The sequence below is a fragment of the Rhipicephalus microplus genome, chromosome 8, assembly GCF_043290135.1.
Source record: "Rhipicephalus microplus isolate Deutch F79 chromosome 8, USDA_Rmic, whole genome shotgun sequence".
Classification (NCBI taxonomy): domain Eukaryota; kingdom Metazoa; phylum Arthropoda; class Arachnida; order Ixodida; family Ixodidae; genus Rhipicephalus; species Rhipicephalus microplus.
In genome coordinates, this window is record NC_134707.1 from 62,416,246 (window position 1) to 62,435,773 (window position 19,528).

The 19,528-nt window shown below is 47.5% G+C and overlaps 1 protein-coding gene across 4 annotated transcripts in view; it reads left to right on the forward strand.

Moving 5' to 3' along the window:
- The window catches only part of LOC119164525 (uncharacterized), a 61,789-nt gene extending 52,486 nt beyond the window's left edge, over positions 1–9,303 (forward strand). For 2 of the 4 annotated variants that reach the window (XM_075871983.1, XM_075871984.1), the window contains 2 exons: positions 4,565–4,633; positions 8,284–9,303. In XM_075871983.1, the coding sequence (XP_075728098.1) occupies positions 4,565–4,633; positions 8,284–8,790 (576 nt within the window). In that variant the 3' untranslated portion in view covers positions 8,791–9,303. Of the gene's footprint in view, positions 1–1,794; positions 2,980–4,564; positions 4,634–8,283 lie in introns of those variants that run through there. The other 2 variants (XM_037416732.2, XM_075871986.1) reach the window with 1 other exon arrangement.
- Positions 9,304–19,528: the final 10,225 nt, after the last annotated feature.

Below are 19,528 nucleotides of genomic sequence, written 5' to 3' on the forward strand. Positions count from 1 at the left end.
TACAGCTTCAAGAATATAATTTTTCTGTGACCTACAAGAGCGATCGATGTCATGGAGATGCTGACTGCTTATCTCGTTTTCCGTCTCCGACTGTGGATGCTGATGATGATTTCGACAACTACATGGCTGTAATCTCATCCAACTTCCCAAATTTGGACGCCTTCCATCACGAGCAACAGCGTGACCCTTGGCTGAAACCAATGATCGATGTGGCTCGTAGCTCTAAACGCGCCACGGCATTCGTGATTCATGACGCCCTGCTATATCGCAAGAATTACTACAGCCATAGTTCCACACTACTACTCGTCATGCCAGAATGCCTGCGTCTTGTGGTATTCCAAGCCATGCACGATGACATCACGTCTGGGCACCTTGGATTTGCCCGAACACTTCAACGTATCTGACAACGTTTTTATTGGTCTCGACTCTGGAAGACCACAAAGCACTACGGCGCAAGTTGTGATGTCTGCCAACGCCACAAACAACCTACCACGCCATTGGCCTGCCCACTGCAACTGGTTAAGCCACCGACATCACCATTCGAAAAAGTTGGCATAGATTTACTGGGCCCTTTCCCCAAGTCTACCACTGGCTGCCACTGGATTATTGTGAGCGTAGATTACCTGACGCGGTATACTTAAACGATGGCGGTTGCTTCAGCCACATCATCTGATGTGTCATGGTTTCTTCTGCACTTGATCATACTCCGTCACGGGGCCCCTCGTGTGGTGATAAGTGATCGTTGCCGGCAGTTTACCGCTGACATTGTCGAAGAGTTGCTATGGCTTTGTGGGTGCCAGTATCAGCCTTCTACGCCATACCACCCTCAGACTAACAGTATCACTGAGCGCACCAAACGTACCATCATCAACATGCTTTCAATGTACCTCACAGCGGATCACAAGAACTGGGATGCGGTGTTACTTCTTGTTACATACGCGTTTAATACAGCGAAACACGAAGTCATAGGTTATACGGCTTTCTTTATTCAGTATGCTCATCATCCCCAAAGCTTTTTTGACACCATACTTCTTTTTTCGATGAACGAAAACGCCGGTGTCGCACAGACTTTGTGTTATGCCGAAGAAGCTCGTCGACTTGCACGGCTCCGAACTTTTTCCGCTCATGCTCACGCGAGAGACCGTCACGACGCAAAACACCCGCCTGTGACTTTCGCTATAGGTGATTTCGTCTGGCGCCCATTCGAAAGAAGGGACTTTGCCGGAAGCTTCTTTCCCAGTACGCAGGACCATTCGTCATTACTCAGTGCCTGAGCGACGTCATTTACGTTGTTGCAAAAGTTACAGCTCAGAACCGGCGTTCGCGTAAGACGCAAATTGTGCACATTGCCCGATTGAAGCCTTACAACAACCGATCGCTTCTACTCGCTCAGTGAGCTTAGTCTTGCCCGGAGGAAATTGTAACGCGGACTGAAAGAGCGAGAAAGACAAAGAAGCAGGATGCTCTCGAGCAATGATGATTCTTCAGTGACGGTGGAGCGCTGGCATTTTCAGTGTAAATGAACCCATCACATCCGTAACAGTATATACACTCATGTGTGGAATAAAAGCTTGATAGTGAGTCAGCACAATGTCTCTCCATTTCACTGTTTCGTGTTTCGAGCTGTTTTTTCGCTTCGTTGTAAAATGCATTAACCACCTGTCGTACTGTAATTGGTCGTGCTTATTGCAGTCACTCTTCGCCCTTAGAAGCAATGCATTCTCTGTATCAATACCTGTACCTTCATGCTGTACAAGTGCTTGTTTCGGATGCATGCTCTCTTTTTCTCTTCAGCCACGGATGGTCACAGCTGCTATGGATGAAAAGGCGGCTCAACGCCAAGCGGAGTTGAGAGCTCGTAAAGCTGCTGCAGCACGTCGACGCCGGCAAGCGGACCCTCTGTGGAGGGCTCGCGAAACAGCAGCAGCACGGCGACGCCGGCAGGCGGACCCTGTGCGGAGAGCTCGCGAAGCAGCAGCAGCACGGCGACGCCGGCAAGCGAACCTGGAAGCGGCGAGAGCGCGGGAAGCTGCAGCAGCACGGCGACGCCGGCAGGCGGACCCTGTGCGGAGAGCTCGCGAAGCAGCAGCAGCGCGGCGACGCCGGCAAGCGAACCTGGAAGCGGCAAGGGCACGTGAAGCTGCAGCATCACGGCGACGCCGGCAAGCGAACCCGGAGGCAGTGAGAGCGCGGAAGTCGAAGCAGCACGACGCCGCCGGAAAATGAAACGAGAGATGATGAAAGTGGGGGACGCTGCAGCAGCAGGGCGATGCCGGCAATCGAACCTGGAAACGGTGAGAGCGCGGGAAGCAGCGGCAAAACACCAGAAGCGTTCACATGCAGACTCGACTGCCTCAGACAAGGGAAACTTTCGCAGCACGACGACACCGGCGATAGGACCCAGAGGCTGTGAGAATGTGGGAAGCGGCGGCAAAACGGCTGAAGCGTTCACCAGTGAAGCTGTAGTTTAAGGTGCGAGAAACTGTAGAAGCCCGGCGACCCGAATGATCTCCCGATGCTTCGCCCACTGGTCATTATTCACTTCGTGAATATTCAGTGATTTTTTCAGTTATCTTGACACGGACTATTGACGCTTTCCACACATCAGTGGCAGACAACACGTGTGAAATATCTTCGAAATTGAAGTTTTTTGTCACCCAGAAAATGCACGCCAGCCTCACTGTTATCAACAGTATAACAACGAGCCGACGCAGTGCACTATGCGAACTTTGCGTCATGCATGGATCGGAAAACCCTGGAGTTGGTGACGGAATCACTGGACAACAATTCACTCAGTGTTGTTTGTATGCACCACATGCGACTGACAAGATATGACCGAGGTGCTGTTAATCTGCTGCAAGATACTATGTCCTAGTGACGTAAGGCGGAGTTTTAACATCACAGTGGAATTGCTCCTCCGGTACAGAAACCAAAAGTGCTCTTTTGTAATGTAGTGATAATAAATATATATTCAATGCATTTGTAGGCTCCATAATACCTTTATTTAAGATTTTTGGCTCTATTGTTTTTATCTAAAGCTACAATCGGAAAATGTTAGGATTTCGTGTCACTTCTATAACGGATTGGGTTGTGCATGCACAAGTCAAGCACCATTGTCTCTTGCGGACAAGGAGCTGGTGTGTCTGCTCAGCACATGTGCCATGGCACGATACGCATTGTTTCCTTTTCCAGCATTTTTAACACTTCTGCACTATGTTGATCTGCTTTTCACTCGTATCTTGTGTTCTTGAAATGAATTTCAGCTGCTAGTCAAGGTTAATCTATATCCCTTCTGTATTACTCTGAGAGCGTCGTTTTCACGCTATACCAAACTAGCCCAACATTCAATACAAGGGTAACATGGCGTTCATCACAAAAAGAAAGAAAAAAACATGTCACATCTGCTTAGCTTTACTGCATGCATAGAGACGAAACAAAGTGACAGCATTCTGGCTCTTTGATGATTCAGTCACAGTGAGAACTATGGGAAGTAAAAGCTTCAGATTGTTCTGCTTTATGTAATCGCAAAACTCCTAGTGCACAGCAGCTCTATTCTGCCACAATGGTGCGTGTGGTGTCTTCTGGTGTAGGTAGTGCACTGCAGCACAAGTCATTCAAGCTGTACTTTTTTTTAAAGCTTCTGAAACGAGTTACGTCTCTTTGTTTGCTCTGATGTTGTTCTTAAAGGTTGTGTTTGACAGTTTTGGCAAAGCGTCATTCATGTACTGGTGTGCACAGACGTAGTGTCCTATGCCATCTAGGAAACTGCGCAGAGGTAATTTTTTCTTTAATATAACTGTATCTTGCCAAAGTGCAATCACCTCGGTGGCAAAACAATGGTGAAGTCAAGTAGACACATAGGCACGCACCACTTATTTGTTCCATTTCACAGTTCTGCGTATGAACAGACAATCCTGGTGTTGCAGCTGAAATACGTTAAGTGTGCCTCACTCGATACAGTACGTTTAATTGCATAAATGGACTGCACATAATTGTGAACGAAAAACAGTCGTGTTTTTTTCACTATTGCAAAAAAAAAGTTCATTCTTTTGTAATCCCGAATTCAGAACACCATTGCACGGCAATCCATATTCCTTTGGTTGAAATTGTGGTGCAGGCTTCATGTCAATCTCTCTGTCACGCTAGTCTTCTTTGACAGGTTTTTAATATGGGAAAGCGAAACAAATAATTATTGATAACTTCTTATATTTTGGTTAAAGCTGTGTAAACAAGTGTCATGAATCTCTAGAACGAAATTCATCCCAAGCAGATTCGAAGCCTGTATACTACCCACCGTTTTTATGGTGCTTGAAGTGACGCCCAAGTAGTCTCCTGTAGAAATGAACACAAGAGTTTCCTCCTGTTTGAGGAGTTTGCTCCTTATGCTCACCGTAGCCGCTAGATTTCATTTCTCTTGCTAGAGGCGCAGCTGTTGCTCCGGTTTCAAGAGTGCTCATTAGATGGTGCACCGCTAATGTGGGGCTCGTTTTTGGTGTGCTTCTTTACTCTTCGCTGGGAGTTTACTCAATGCACTTCACTACCGCAACTCGTCGTGAACACCCAGGAAGCCAAGGCAGCGGCATTGAGGGAGGGCAAGGCAGCAGCAGGGCAGGTTTGCCGCCAAGACCCTACGGTGAGAGCTTCAGAAAGTTTATACATAGTGCATGAAATGTAAGGTATTGCATGGGTTGCACTTGACGTCATTTTTGGCTAGTGAAGTGAGTGACTGCCTCGTTCGTCAATGAGTGGGGCAGCGCGTACAGCTTACTGCCGCATTGGAGCTTGTTGGAGTTATTCTAGCGATATGGCGGAAAAAAACGGGCGCACTGTTTGTCCGTCTTATTCCGAAGAGCTGGTGGAACCGACTCATGCACGTTGCCGAGCGAAAATTGAAATGTGCGATGGCATCGACCTGTATGAACTGCACATCGGTAAAGATGCTACACCGAACGTCAGTTTGCTGCCTTCCGTGACACACGGCGACATCGTGAACTTCTGGTGCTTTCGACAAATCGTGTCATGCTGCAACAAATGAAGGCTTGCAATTCGCTGGACGGCCACAACTTTTTCACCAGCGAATGGGTGAATGGCATAGTAGCAAAGCAGCTTCTATCACAGCGTGGCGTCCATCTTTAAGCGAGCTTAATTACAGTGCTCTTTAACGTTACGGTCGAAGTAAATCAGTCTTTTTCAAGACACATGGGCTTCGACAGGATCTCCTTGTGATGGTTTATCCTGTTCTGGTGCGGCGTCTATAACAAGCAGGTCGAGTGATGTTCCCGATGGCGTGTCCGCTGTGACTGCATCCCCTGGGTTCGTCTGTCGCCTCTTAGAGAGCTGGAAACGCGCAGATGCTGCTGCAGTGGTTTGATCATAATGGCCGTGGCCCGGCAGTAGGCTCTGTAATCAGTCGGGGTTTGCATGGTGCGTTTAATTGAGTGAATGTCATATGAAAGAAGACACATTCACATATGTTGCACCGTTAGACTTCATATAACAACAAAAGACGAGGTTATTCGAGCGGAAAACATCTTCTGTACATCGCAATAAATTTAAGTAGCACTGGAGAAGCCACGCAATAACGTTAGTAAGCTTGGTAAACCTAAACATAACTCGAAAGTACCCTTACCTGTGACGAAATGATGACTGTAGACGGAGATGTATTTTTTTTCTTCTTTCTTCAAGTTTCCTCGAATAATGCCCGCCAGCTGAGCGATACGGCTATTCTTGGACATTCTTGTTCTCGCACCCTGATTTGTAAGAATCGCGGTCAAACTAAGCATTCTTACACTATGCTGGAAGACGCAGGCAGACTTTACCAGGCAGGGCGAGCAGAAGCGTTTATTTTGCGATGTTTCCCTTGGCTCGGAACACCAGCGAGAGGGAACAATAATGATGGGTGTGTACAAGTGAGAATGATGAAGTGCTTGGAATGTGCTTACAAGTTCCCGCCCACTTCATTTGAGCGTATGATCGATACTATTCTACGTGGCCTAAAATGGAAGACCTGTCTCTGTTACTTAGATAATATCATTGCATTTTCATTTTTCTTTGCCTAACATCTTCAACGATTAGACGAGCTACTTCAATTTCTTTCCAAGTCTGGCCTTCAGATAAATACAAGAAAGTGCACCTTTGTCAGCAAAAGTATCAAAGTTGTCGGTCATGTCGTTTCCAAACACTGAATCCAACCAGATCCCGAGAAGATCGCAGCTGTGCTACAGTTGGTGTTGTGAAATAAGGGAGACATCGCAGTATAAACGCTTCTGCTCTCCCTGCCTGGTGAAGTCTGCCTGTGTCCTTCAGAGTGGTATTAAATTGCTTAGTGTGCATGTAATTAATAAAAATTAGTGCACCAGAACAAGAATGTCCAAAAGGCGCCGTATTGCTTGGCTGGTGCGCACTATTCAAGGAAACCTTTAGAAAGAAGAAAAAGAAATACATCTCTGTCTACAGTCATCACTTCATCACAGGTAAGGAAAATTCCTTGCGATGTACAGAAGATATTTTTCGCATAAATAACCTCGTCTTTTGTTGTTATATGAGGCCTAACGGTGCTAGGTATGAGATTTTTCTTCATTCATAGGACAACCGACCAAATAAAGGGACGGGGCGGACTTTGAGCTGGATGCAGTCACTGAGGGCACGCTGTCGGGAACATCAGTCGAACTGCATGTCATAGACGCAGCACCAGAGCGTGATGAACCACCATCAGTAAATCCTGTCAAAGCCCATGTGTGTTAAGAAAGACTAAGATTTACTTCGACCGTAACGTTAAAGAGCACCGTAATTAACGTCTCTTATAGAAGGACGGCACGCTGTGATAGAAGCTGCTTTGCTGCTATGCTATTCACCCATCCGCTGGTGAATAAGTTGTGGCTGTCCAGCGACTTCGCACCTTCATTTGTTGCAGCATGACATGACTTGTCGAAAGCACCAAATAGTTCACGATGTAACCGTGTGTCACAGAAGGCAGCTGTGCCTTGTGTTTGAATAAAAGCTGCACTTCTTGTTCTTTATTCAAAAATGGCTCAAATAGTCATGGTGAAACTGTTAGCATGACCGAAGACCTGATCTCACTGCTGGAAAGCTCGCAACTATGCTTTCAAGCAGCTGCATATGTTCACAAACACGGCTGTTCTCGGTCCTGTCATTTCCAGAAGGGACTTACGTGTAACCTTGCGGAAATGGTTAATGAAGATTTAAGAAACAAGGTACTTGAAGTAGAACTCGTGGCTATTGATCAGATCCATAGACTAGGAAACCTTCTGTCAATTATGCACGGCCAATAATACTAAAGCTTCTAGTTTTCAAGTAGAAAAACTGCTATACTTAAAAATTGCTATAATTTAAGTGGTCAAAGATCTGAGTGGGTGATGTCACTCCCCATGTGCACGGTATGAGACAGAAACTGTTGCAGGCAGCTAGGCCGAACGACAAGGTTTATTTCATGTTTAACGAGCTAAAAATTAAAAAAAAATACGTATTTGGATGTGATCAGGATGCAAACTGCATTGGGCCTCTTAAGGGCAACCCTCGCCAATAAAAAGTCGAAGAAACCCAAGTACGCACAGTGCGACCACGCGACACCTAGAAACGCTCAAAGTAAAGTTCACAAACGTAAATGTTCTCAGAATAATTCTAAAGACAACCTGGCTAGAATAACAATTACTGAGCACAGATCCAGACTTTGTCACACTCACCGCAACGTGCCTGCCAAGTGATGTCAGGGACTTGGAGATGACGTTGCCAAACTGTGTAATCTTACGTAAAGACAGATGTAAGTGTCGGGGAGGTGTGGCCATCCTAAAAAAAACGGAGAGATCCCATTCACGGCTCTCCTAAATGTCGAAAAAGTAGAAGCGGTATTCTGTAAAATTCACTAAATTGCTTATTTGGCCCGCAGGGCGCATAATCAACGAAGCGAAAAAACAGTTTTTCTTCACAGTTTACAGAAGCCTACAGAGATTTCTTGAACAAAAGTTCCACGCTGCTGTTTTCCGCTCCCTTCTTTCATGTTGTGTGTACTATATATATACACTAATATGTGGAATAAAATCTTAGTTGTGAGTCAGCACAGTGTCTCTCCATATCACTGTCCCCTATCTCGTGCTGTTTTTTGGCTTCGTTGTAAAATGCACTAATCACCTGTCATACTGTAATTGGTTGTGCTTACTACACTCACTCTTCACCCTTAGAAGCAATGCATTCTCGGTATTAATACCTGTACCTTGGTGCTATATAAACGTTCGCTCCGGACGCGCCCTCTCTTTTTCTTTTCAGCCACGGATGGTCGCACCCACTACGGATGAAAAGGCTGCTCAACGAAAAGCGGAGTTAAGAGCTCGCAAAGCTGCTGCAGCACGTCAACGCCGGCAGACGGACCCTCTGTGGAGGGCTCGCCAAGCTGAAGCTGCACGGCGACGCCGGCAAGCGAACCTGGAAGCGGCAAGGGCACGTGAAGCTGCAGCATCACGGCGACGCCGGCAAGCGAACCCGGAGGCAGTGAGAGCGCGGGAAGCCGAAGCAGCACGACGCCGCCGGAAAATGAAACGAGAGGCGATGAGAGCGGGGGACGCCGCAGCAGTAGGGCGATGCCGGCCATCGAACCTGGAGACGAAGAGAGCGCGGGAAGCAGCGGCAAAACACCAGAAGGGCACACATGCAGACTCAACCGTCCCAGACAAGGGAAACTTCAGCAGCACGACGACACCGGCGATAGACCCAGAGGCGGTGAGAATGTGGGAAGCGGCGGCAAAACGGCGGAAGCGTTCACCAGTGAAGCTGTAGTTTAAGGTGCAAGAAACTGTAGAAGCCCGGCGACCCGAATGATCTCCCGATGCTTCGCCCACTGGTCATTATTCACTTCGTGAATATTCAGTGATTTTTTCAGTTATCTTGACACGGACTATTGACGCTTTCCACACATCAGTGGCAGCCAACACGTGTGAAATATCTTCGAACTTGAAGTTTTTTGTCACCCAGAAAATGCACGCCAGCCTCACTGTTATCAACACTATAACAACGAGCCGACGCAGTGCACTATGCGAACTTTGCGTCATGCATGGATCGGAAAACCCTGGAGTTGGTGACGGAATCACTGGACAACAATTCACTCAGTGTTGTTTGTATGCACCACATGCGACTGACAAGATATGACCGAGGTGCTGTTAATCTGCTGCAAGACACTATGTCCTAGTGACGTAAGGTGGAGTTTTAACATTACAGTGGAATTGCTCCTCCTGTACAGAAACCAAAAGTGCTCTTTTGTAATGTAGTGATAATAAATGTATATTCAATGCATTTGTAGGCTCCACAATACCTTTATATAAGATTTTTGGCCCTATTGTTTTTATCTAAACCTACAATCGGAAAATGTTAAAGTTTCGTGTCACTTCTCCTATAACGGATTGGGTTGTGCATGCACAAGTCAAGCACCATTGTCTCTTGCGGACAAGGAGCTGGTATGTCTGCTCAGCACATGTGCCATGGTACGATACACAGTGTTTCCTTTTCCAGCATTTTTAACACTTCTGCACTATGTTGATCTGCTTTTCACTCGTATCTTGTGTTCGTGAAATGAATTTCAGCTGCTAGTCAAGGTTAATCTATGTCCCTTCTGTATTACTCTGACAGCGTCGTTTTCACGCTATACCAAACTAGCCCAACATTCAATACAAGGGTAACATGGCATTCATCACCAAAAGAAAAAAAAAACATGTCACATCTGCTTAGCTCTACTGCATGCATAGAGATGAAAAAAATTGACAGCATTCTGGTTTTTTGATAATTCAGTCACCGGGAGAATTATGAGAAGTAAAAGCTTCAGATTATTTTGCCTTATGTACCCATAAAGCTCCTAGTGCACCGCAGCTCCGTTCTGCCACATTGGTGCGTGTAGTGTCTTCTGGTGTAGGTAGTGCAGTGCATCACAAATCATTCAAGCGGTGCTTTTTTTAAAGCTTCTGAAGCGAGCTACGTCTCTTGGTTTGCTCAGATGTTGTTCCTAAAGGTTGTGTTTGTGATTTTTAGCAAAGCGTCATTCATGTACTGGTCTGCACAGATGTAGTGTCCCATGCCATCTAGGTAACTGCGCAGAGGTAATTATTTCTTTAATGTAAGTGCATCTTGCGAAAGTGCAATCAACTCGGTGGCAAAACGACTGTGAAGTCAAGAAGACACATAGGCATGCACCACTTATTTCTTCGATTTTACAGTTCTGCATATGAACAGACAATCCTGGTGTTGCAGCAGAAATATGTTAAGTGTGCCTCACTTGATACAGTATGTTTAATTGCATGAATGGACCTCACATAATTTTGAAGAAAAAAAAAACGGTCATGTTTCTTTTTACTATTGCAAAAAAAAAAAGTTCATTTTTTCGTTATCCCAAATTTAGAACACCATTACACAGCAATCCATATTCCATTCGTTGAAATTGTGGTCATGTCAAACTCGCTGTCACGCAAGTCTTTGACAAGTTTTTAATATGGGAAAGCAAAACGTATAATTATTGATAACTTCTTATATTTTGGTTAAAGCTGTGTAAACAAGTGTCATGAATCTCTAGAACGAAATTCGTCCCAAGCAGATTCGAAGCCTGTATACTACCCACCGTTTTTATGGTGCTTGAAGTGACGCCCAAGTAGTCTCCTGTAGAAATGAACACAAGAGTTTCCTCCTGTTTGAGGAGTTTGCTCCTTATGCTCACTGTAGCCGCTAGATTTCATTTCTCTTGCTAGAGGCGCAGCTGTTGCTCCGGTTTCAAGAGTGCTCATTAGATGGTGCACCGCTAATGTGGGGCTCGTTTTTGGTGTGCTTCTTTACTTTTGCTGGGAGTTTACTCAATGCACTTCACTACCGCAACTCGTCGTGAACACCCAGGAAGCCAAGGCAGCGGCATTGAGGGAGGGCAAGGCAGCAGCAGGGCAGGTTTGCCGCCAAGACCCTACGGTGAGAGCTTCAGAAAGTTTATACATAGTGCATGAAATGTAAGGTATTGCATGGGTTGCACTTGACGTCATTTTTGGCTAGTGAAGTGAGCGACTGCCATGTTTGTCAACATTGAGTCGGGCAGCGCATGCAGCTTACTGCCGCATTGGAGCTTGTTGAAGTTATTTTTGATGTTTATGTAAATGCATTTGTATTTTGCATTTCCAATGTCTACTTCTGTTCCCTAATTTTTCTGTTCTTTATACACTGCGTTTCAAGCATATAGTTACATATATTGGGTGCTCTACAAATATAGATTTTGATGTTGTATTATTTATTGTGATGTTTTTGAATTGTGCTGCTCTGGGATGTTTTTGCTTACCTCACTGCTGTCCTTGTTTTTTGTTCACGTGCTGGGATATAGACCTAGTCAGGAAACAGTTACATCTGTTTCTTTTTGCCTGATCTCGGTCGCATGTAACTGTTTTGGACGCATGCCAAAGAAAGAGTATTAATATTAATATATGGCAAAAAAAAACGTGTGCACTGTTTGCCCGTCGTATTCCAAAGAACTTGTGGGCCCGACTTGTGTACATTACCGAGCAAAAGTAAAAATGAGCGATGGCGTCGACCGGTATGAACTGTGCATCGGTAAGGTTGCTATACTGAACATCGATATGTTGGCTTGTGTGACACACGGCGACGTCGTGAACTGTTTGGTGGTTTTGACAAATAACGTCACGCTGCTACAAAAGATGGTCTGCAAGTTGCTGGACGGCCACAACTTCTTCACCTGCGGATGGGTGAATATAGCATAGCAGCAAAGCAGCCCGTATTACAGCATGCCGTCGTTATATAAGCGCGGTTAGTTACGACACTCGTTCACGTTACTGTCGAAGTAAATTGTAGTCTTTCTCAAGACATACGGGGTTCGACAGGCTCTACTTGTGATGGTTTATTAGACTCTGGTGCTGTGTCTATGACAGGCAGTTCAAGTGATGTTCCCGACTTCGTAGACGGCATGCCCGCTGGGACTGCATCCAGCGCGTTCATGTGTTGCCTTTTAGAGAGCTGAAAACGCGCAGATGCTGCTGCAGTAGTCAGTTCATAATGGCTGTTGGCTGGCAGTAGGCTCCGTGCTCAGTTGGGGCTCGCATCGTCCGTTTAATTGGTTGGTAATCCTATGAAAGAAGCCACAATTTAATATGTCGCACCTTTAGACCTCGTATAAAGACACGGGACCTGGTTATTGGAGGGGGAAAAGTCGTCTGTATATCGCAGATTATCTAGGTAGCACTCTGGAGAAGCAACTTGATCACGTCAGTAAGCATGATAAACCTGGATATAACTCAAAAATACCCTTACCTGTGATGAAGGATGAGTGAAAACAGGGATGTATTTCTCTTTTTTTAGAAATTCTCGATTATTGCGCGCCAGCTAAGCATTGTGGCACTTTTTGGACATTCTTGTTCTGGCGCGCTGATTTGCAATACTCGTGGGCAAACTAACCATTCTGACGCGTGGCTGTGCCTTGCCTTTAGAATCAGAAGTTCCACTTATCCTGCATCCAAAAATGGCACAACTAGTCATTGTAAAGCCGGTAGCGTGGCCAAACACCAGATATAATTGCTGGAAAGCTCGCGACTATGCTTTTAGGCAGCTACATTTGTTGAAAAACATGGCTGTTCTCGGTCCTGTCATTCCCAAACGTGACATACATGCAACCTTGCCGAAATAGTAAATGAAGATGTAATGAAGAAGGTACTTGTAGTAGAACTCGTGGCTATTGAGCAGATCCATAGACTTGGAAAACCTTCTGTCAATAATGCACGGCCTATAATACTAAAGCTTCTAGTTTTCAAGTAGAAAAACTGCTATACTTAAAAATTGCTATAATTCAAGGGGTCAAAGATCTGAGTGGGCGATGTCACTCACCATGTGCACGGTATGAGACAGAAACTGTTGCAAGTAGCTAGGGCCAATGTGGCAGGCGACAAAGAGAATCTCATGTTTAACAAGCTAAAATTTAAAATGTATTGATGAATGTAGTGGGTGATGCATAGTTCGGAAAACACATCGTCAGTGCTAAGCACGAGACTCTCGCGCCGGACGTTATCGCTGCTTTCGCTGGCTCCTACCTAGTTTCAAATAACAGTTCTGACTGTCGCAATTCTTTATTATATTTGGTGGAGTTTGCTGGGTCTCCTCGCAATCCTGGAGTTGTGAAGCCGGACTTGACCTCCCGCTATGACCACTGCATCTGCCACAAGCCCTCCGCCTATGGCTCCCCAGGCCATCATGTGCTCCGGTGCGGTTCGTCAGCAGGACCCTCCCATATTCAGCGGCACGGACGATCACGACGTCGATGACTGGCTGGCTACCTACGAACTCGTGAGTGTCCTGAACAAATGGGACGAAGCCACGAGACTGGCCACCATCGGCATTTACCTCAGTGGAATTGCCCGCTTGTGGCTTTGGAACCATGAAACTGACGTTCCGACCTGGACAGAATTCAAAACAAAGTTCAGCGAAGTCTTCGGTCCTCCTGCTGTTCGCAAACTTCGTGTGGAGCAAAGCTTTCAGTCAAAATCCCAACTGCCTGGTGATAATTTCACCAGTTACATAGAAGACGTCATTGACTTGTGCAAACGCGTCGATGCCAACATGACAGAGGTGGACCGCATCAAGCACATTTTCAAGGGTATCGACAAGGACGCATTCCAGATGCTCATTTCAAAAAGCCCGGCTACTGTCGCTCAAGTTACCGAGCTCTGCCAAAGCTATGATGAGCTCCGCCGGCAACATCTCGTCACCCGCCGTGCTGTCCCCCATCAGAATCGATGTCCGGCTTGACTCTCTCCCAAGATCCCGTCCTTCTCTCGCAGATAAAATATTTTGTACGCGAAGAAGTTGCCCGCCAACTGTCGCTCATCTCCGGCCTACCGGAGCGCAGTGCACCACTTAGCCCTACACTGCGGACTATTATACAAGACCAAGTGTCTGAGGCCCTTCCTTAACAGCTGGTGCCACCAGTCAATGCGCCATTGACGTATGCCGAAGCAGCAGCACGACCACGACCACACACGTTCCGAGCGCCGCCTCCACTGCCTGCTCCTGTTTATACCACCCAGCCGCCACGACCTCCAGTCCACCGAGTCCCTAATCCATGGCGCACTGCTGACAACCGACCGATCTGCTTTTCATGTGGTCTACCTGGACATGTCGCACGTCTTTGCCGCCGCCCGCTCCATTCACGTGAAAACCCGCGTTCATATGAGTACGACCACACGTTTCCCTACACTCTGGACTCCGAATTGCACCCTCGGCCAAGCCAACGACCACCTTCTGATCGCCGATCTCCTTCTCCACGTCGTCGCTCGCCCTCCCCGATGCGCCGACGCCCCCCGACAATCGAAGCGGAAAAATAAATGGCGCAGTTCCCGAGGCAAGAACTGCATCCTCGTCGCAAAGCACAAGCCCTCTTCGTTCGCCGCCGAATGTGATTAATGCTGTTCTTGAAGGTGCACCTGTACTTGCCCTTATTGATACTGGTGCTGCCATTTCTGTCATTTCCGAAAAAGTTAGCCGTGCAATTCGAAAAGTGACAACGCCTTACTTGGGTTCGTTTCTTCATACTGCCACTGCACAGCCTGTTCAGCCTGTGGCGGAGTGTACCGCCAGACTTGTAATTCAAGGAGTGCTTTACACAGTGCAGTTCGTACTACTCCCGCACTGTTCTCACGACATCATTTTAGGCTGGGATTTTCTCTCCCATCACCAAGCCGTCATTGATTGTGCCCGTGCCGAAGTTGTTTTTGTCCTCTTGGTGACGCTCTACCTGCGGATGATCGCCCTTCCTATGCGAAGTTGGTCATTAGTGGCGACACTCGGATCCCTCCGTGCACTACTGTCTTCGCACCTGTGTCGTGTTCCACCGTTGTCGACGCTACCGCATTCTTCACGCCTTCCGCTGCTTTCGTTCGTCGCCACCTGTCACCGCTCCCAACCGCTCTCGTTACTCTTCAAGGTGGTGCGACCGACGTGCCTGTGGGGAATCCTTTCCCATTTACGATTACGCTGCTTCGGGGCGAATGTACCGGCTCAATAGAATAATTCGAAACCATCGCTACACTTGACGTTCCTGATGGATCATCGGAAGCCAGCGCCTTATCCTGTAGTTTCGGGAATGGCCCTTCCTCTGCCGACATTCTCAGCTGTGTAATCGACGAAGACCTAAACCCGCAACAGAGGTGTGAGCTTTTGACCCTTCTTGACAAGTTTCGGCCATCTTTTGACAGTCACAGCGCTACCTTAGGTCGAACATCTACTGTATGCCACCAGGTCGACACAGGTAATCATCCACCACAACGGCAGTGACCGTACCGTGTTTCACCGACTGAACGCTGTGTCATCAATGAACAAGTAGGTGACATGCTAAAGCGCGGCGTCGTTCAGCTATTAAACAGTCCTTGGGCGTCGCCGGTTGTTGTAGTTAAAAAGAAAGATGCCACAATACGCTTTTGCGTAGATTATCGTCACCTAAACAAAATAACACGAATGTGTATCCGTTGCCTCGGATCGATGACGCCCTCGACTCTTTACAAGGCGCAGAGTTCTTTTCCTCCCTTGATCTACGCTCTGGGTATTGGGAAGTGCCCATGAATCCGGACGATAAACCAAAAACTGCCTTTATTACACCAGACGGCTTATACGAATTTAACGTGATGTCATTCGGCCTATGCAATGCGCCGGCCACATTAGAGTGCATGATGGACACTATCTTACGAGGCCTGAAATGGAACACGTGTTTGTGCTACTTAGATGATGTGGTGGTATTCTCGCCCGATTTTCCCACGCACCTTCGTCACTTGGAACAGGTTCTATGCTGCCTTTCTGCAGCAGGCCTCCAACTAAACTTGAAAAAGTGTCACTTTGGAGCACGCAAGCAGACCATTCTCGGACACGTCGTGTCGAAGGATGGCGTTCTCCCTGACCCCTCTAAGTTACGTGCTGTTAGCGAGTTCCCGAGGCCCACGTCTCTCAAGGAGCTGCGTAGTTTCATTGGGCTTTGCTCATACTTTCGCCGCTTCGTCCGGGATTTCGCCTCGATCATAGCACCTCTGACAGACCTATTTAAGGGAGACCGCAATCTATCTGCGTGGTCTCCAGCCTGCGACAGTGCTTTTGCGAAGCTCCGTGAACTGCTAAAAACACCACCCATACTGCGACATTTCGATTCAAGTGCTCCCACAGAAATCCACACGAATGCTAGCGGTGTCGGTCTTGGCACTGTATTCGCCCAACGAAAGCCTGGTTACCAAGAATATGTTGTCGAGTACGCGAGCCGCACTCTTACAAGAACAGAAGCAAATTATTCGGTAACTGAGAAAGAATGCCTAGCGATCATATGGGCCATTACCAAATTTCGGCCTTATCTGTATGGCCGCCCTTTCGATGTTGTTACCGATCACCACGCGCTCTGCTGGTTATCCTCCCTCAAGGATCCCTCCGGACGCTTGGCACGGTGGGCTTTACGACTCCAAGAGTACGACATCCGTCATTTATCGCTCTGGCCAAAAGCATGCCGATGCCGATGCTCTTTAGCGTTCACCTGTTTCTGTTGATATTGCGAGTGTCTCCATTCAAGACAACTCACTTCCACTATCAGGACCCATCGACATGGCTGCGGAGCAGCACAATGATTCGTGGATTGCGTCTCTGATGGATTACCTATCTGAAACGCTTGTCCACCCGCCATCTCGAGGACCACACCGACAAGCCTCTCACTTTGCCATTCGTGATGGAATACTTTATCACCGCAACTGATGGCCGCAAATGGCTACTCGTCATACCCAGGCATCTTCGTGCCAGCATATGTGCTGCTTCCATGCTGATCCGCAGTGTGCACACGTCGGTTTGTTTAAAACCTACGCCAGGCTACGTTTTCGGTTTCATTGGCGCGGCATGTACACATTCTTTCAAAAGTACATTCGATCTTGCACAGAGTGCCAACGCCGCAAGCACAATCCTAGCCGTCCTACTGCACCAATGCAGCCGTTATCATGCCCAGTGCGACCATTCGACCGGGTTGGGATAGACCTTTATGGTCCTCTGCCATACACATCAGGTGGGAATCGATGGATAATTGTAGCGATCGACCATCTTACGAGATATGCAGAAACGGCCGCTCTACCAGCCGCGACGGCACGTGACGTCCCGTCTTTCCTCCTGCAACGTTTTGTTCTGCGTCACGGTGCTCCACGTGAACTTTTGAGCGACCGAGGCCGCGTCTCTCTCGCGGATGTTATTCAAGAACTTCTTGCTGAATGCCACGTGATTCACCGCTTTACTACCGCATATCGGCCACAAACAAATGGCTTGACCAAACGTTTCAACCGCACTCTTGGCGACATGCTTTCTATGTATGTCGCCCCGCCGCGGTGGTCTAGTGGCTAAGGTACTCGGCTGCTGACCCGCAGGTCGCGGGTTCGATTCCCGGCTGCAGCGGCTGCATTTCCGATGGAGGCGGAAATGTTGTAGGCCCGTGTACTCAGATTTGGGTGCTTTGTTAAAGAACCCCAGGTGGTCAAAATTTCCGGAGCCCTCTACTACGGCGTTTCTCATAATCAAATGGTGGTTTTGGGACGTTAAACCCCACAAATCAATCAATCAATCTATGTATGTCGCCTCCGATCACACCAACTGGGATCTTATCCTTCCCTACGTTACGTACGCTTACAACACGACACCTCAAGCGACGACAGGCTTTTCTCCTTTCTTTTTACTCTATGGTCGAGAGCCATCATCTCCAATCGACACCATTCTCCCTTACTGACCCGACTCATCCGAAGGAACATCAGTTTCCGAAGCCGCTCGGTATGCGGAAGAATGTCTACAATCAGCTCGCGCCCTTACAACACAAGAACAAGGGCTACAAAAATCTTGTCACGACGATGGACGGTCCCACTACCAGTTTTCGCCCAACTCTCTTGTTTGGCTGTGGGTGCCTCTCACTGCTGCTCCTGGTACATCTACAAAGTTCGTCAGCAGGTACCATGGGCCTTACTGCGTCATAGAGAAAACTTCCGCTGTCAACTACCTCATCGAACCCCTCACGCCTACTCCGGACCTGCGTCGCCGAGGACGCGAAATCGTACACGTGGATCGTCTCAAATCGTATCACAAAACACTTGTTCTCACGACACCTTAGAACACCTACTTGGCTCCGTCTTCAGCGAGGGGGAAATATGTAATGATGAATGTACTGGGTCATACATAGCTCGGTAAACACATCGTCAGTGCTAAGCACGAGACTCTCGCGCTGGACGTTATCGCTGCTTTCGCTGGCAAGGCCTACGCTCCTACCTAGTTTCAAATAACAGTTCTGACTGTCACAGTTGTTTATTATAAATAAAGTATTTGGATGAAGTGTGGATGTAAACTGCATTAGGCCTCTGAAGTGCAACCCTCAGCAATAAAAAGTCAAAGAAACCCAAGTACGCACATTTCGACCACGCGACACCCAGAAACGCTCGAAGTTGAAAAACATGAAGGTTCTCAGCATAATTCTAAAGACAACCTGGCTAGAATAATTTTTACTGAGCACAGATCCTGACTTAGTCGCACTCACTGCAACGTGCCTGTCAAGTGACGTCAAGGACTTGAGATAACGTTGCCAAGCTATGTAATCTTACACAAAGACAGATCTACGTGTGGAAGAGGTGCGGCCATTCTAAAAAGAAAACATTTCGCATTCACGGCTCTCTAAATGTAGAAGTAGAAGTGGTATTCTGTAAAATTCACTAAATTGTTTATTTGGGCCGCTTGGTTGCATCAACGAAGCGAGAAAACTTTTTCTTCACAGTTTTTCGCACCCTGAAGGCTATGGACAGGGATCCCCTTGTGATTGTGAGTGATTTCAACGCTCACAGCACACTCAGGGGGTACGTGTGTGATGAGAAGCGTGGGCGCAAGCTAGCGGAACTTGCGTCCACACTGGGCCTCACTCTTCACACTGACCCTGCATATCCAATGCGAGTGGGTAACTCTGGACTTGGGACACGTGTCTGGACTTTACCTTCACTAAGAACATTAGACATCCAGACTAGGCCAACACCGAGGAAACCCTCGGCAGCGACCACTTGGGACACGTGTCCGGACTTTACCTTCACTAAGAACATTAGACACGCAGACTAGGCCAACACCGAGGAAACCCTCGGCAGCGACCACTGTATACTCAACACAACTGTAACGACCACATCACTGGCAAGACCCCACGCCCAAGCCCGCCTACCCGACTGGACAAAGTTCCAGAAAAATTACACCAATCTGGCCCCGATTCGCGAAACAAGTTACCACGCGTTGTCACAAGAATTGGTTAGCCACCTTCGTTCGACGGAAACTCAAGTTCAACTCTCAGAGGCTACGCCAGGGGTGGACAACCACCTCCTTCACCTCTGGAAGGTGCGACACAGCCTCGTCTGCAGATGGAGCCGCCAAAAACACAAACGGAAGCTCAAAATTCGCATTGCTGAGCTCACTCAACGAGCAGCTGAGTACGCAGCCCAGCTTGTCGACTCGAATTAGGTTGAACGTT